At 55.9% G+C, this 1,729-nt stretch overlaps 1 protein-coding gene across 1 annotated transcript; it reads left to right on the top strand.

The window, feature by feature from the left end:
- Positions 1-329: 329 nt before the first annotated feature.
- Positions 330-1,715, top strand: LOC107125174 (protocadherin-12-like; the record flags this gene model as incomplete). Its single annotated transcript, XM_015428625.1, has 1 exon — positions 330-1,715. A coding segment is annotated over exon 1 (1,332 nt), but the record flags the coding sequence as incomplete, so codon positions are not given.
- Positions 1,716-1,729: the final 14 nt, after the last annotated feature.

Genomic DNA, 1,729 nt, shown 5'->3' with positions numbered 1-1,729 from the left:
CCATCTGGACCCAGGCATTGTGCGGCCAGTCTCCCGTTCCTCCCCCACTTCCCTGTAGGTGGGGTTTCCCTAGGAAATGGCCTTGGCAGGAAGCAGGCGAAGTCTCTGCATTGCTCTCAGATCTCCACTTGGGCTCCAGCACGGTGCTTTTTGTGGCAAGCACTCCTTCGACAACATATTGATCCTGAGAGAACTCCCCGGGGGCAGGAGAGCGAGGCCTTTCCTCTTCTCGCAACAGGAAAGGCGGTGGGAATGGGTCTTGCCTTGAGGAAGGGCCCCCAATGTCTCGTCGGCGTTCTAAACCTATCGTGGGATAGCCAGTTTTTCGGACAACCTCCTGTGTGAAAGGGCTTCCCTGGAGAATACAGTGGACATTCAGAAGGATGTTTTTGGCGTTGTATGTTCCAGTTCTGTGGTGGTCTTTCCTTCTTCTGGTGGATTGCCAGGAAGTCAACACCTTCAACGTGCACTATCAGGTGCCGGAGGAAAGACAGCCTGGGACTGTGTTGGGAAGGTTGTCTGAAGAACTGGGCTGGACAGAGGGCGGCCAGACCGCAGGGTCCTTCCAGCTGCTACAGCCCTCTGCTCTGCTTCCCATACAGATGGACTCTCAGGATGGTTTGCTACGCACCTTGGGGAGGATGGACAGGGAGCAGCTTTGCCCCCACAGAGACCTCTGTATCATCTCTTTCAGCGTTCTGGCTGCCAGATACCTAGCCCTGATCCATGTGGAGGTTCACGTCCTGGATATTAATGACAACGGGCCTCGGTTTCCCCAAATGTCAGTGGAGCTGGAGATATCCGAGAGTGTGCTGTTGCAGACACGAATCCCTTTGGATCGAGCCGTCGACCCAGATGCTGGCTCCAATGGTCTCTGTTCCTACCTCTTGTCACCCAATGAGCACTTTGCCTTGGAGGTAGCCGTCGGCTCTGATGGAACTCAGCAGGTGGAGCTTGTGGTCGTGAAAGAAGTGGACCGAGAACGCTACTCCTCTTTCCTTTTGACCGTGACCGCTGTCGATCGCGGCGAGCCCCCCAGATCTGGGAGTGCCTTCGTGAGGGTGACCGTGCTGGACTCCAACGATAACAGCCCGGCGTTCACCCAGAGTTCTGTGACTGTCGAGATGAGGGAAGATGCGTCGCCGGGGACTCTTTTGGTCAACCTCACTGCCACAGATCCCGACCAAGGCCTCAACGGAGAGATCGAATATTCCCTCAGCAAACACACCCCTGTGGAGGTGCTTAGGACGTTTACTATCGAGAGCCGGACAGGCCGTGTCCTCTTGCAGCAGCAGCTGGATTATGAGAAAAAATCTACCTATGAGGTGGACGTACAGGCCCGAGACCATGGAGCGAATCCCATCCCAGCCCACTGCAAGCTTTTGGTCCGGGTTGTAGATATCAATGACAACCTGCCTGAGGTCCATGTCATCTGGGCTGGACAGGCCGCAGTGGTGTCTGAAGCGCAGCCCAAAGACAGCTTTGTTGGTCTGGTGACACTCTCTGACCCAGACGCTGGTGATAACGGGAAGGTGGACTGCTATATTAGCCGAGGGGCTGAGCATTTCTCCTTGAGAAGGATCAGCCCCAGCAGCTACATGCTGCTCACCAACACCCCCCTGGACAGGGAGAACTGGGCAGAGCTTAACCTGACCTTGTTAGCACAGGACCGGGGGACCCCTTCACTGGCTGCCGCCAGAGATTTCACGGTTGACGTTGGCGATATCAA

The sequence above is a fragment of the Gekko japonicus genome, unplaced genomic scaffold (assembly GCF_001447785.1).
Source record: "Gekko japonicus isolate JY-2015 unplaced genomic scaffold, Gekko_japonicus_V1.1 scaffold20039, whole genome shotgun sequence".
NCBI classification, from domain to species: domain Eukaryota; kingdom Metazoa; phylum Chordata; class Lepidosauria; order Squamata; family Gekkonidae; genus Gekko; species Gekko japonicus.
This window is presented reverse-complemented; position numbering and strand designations above follow the sequence as displayed.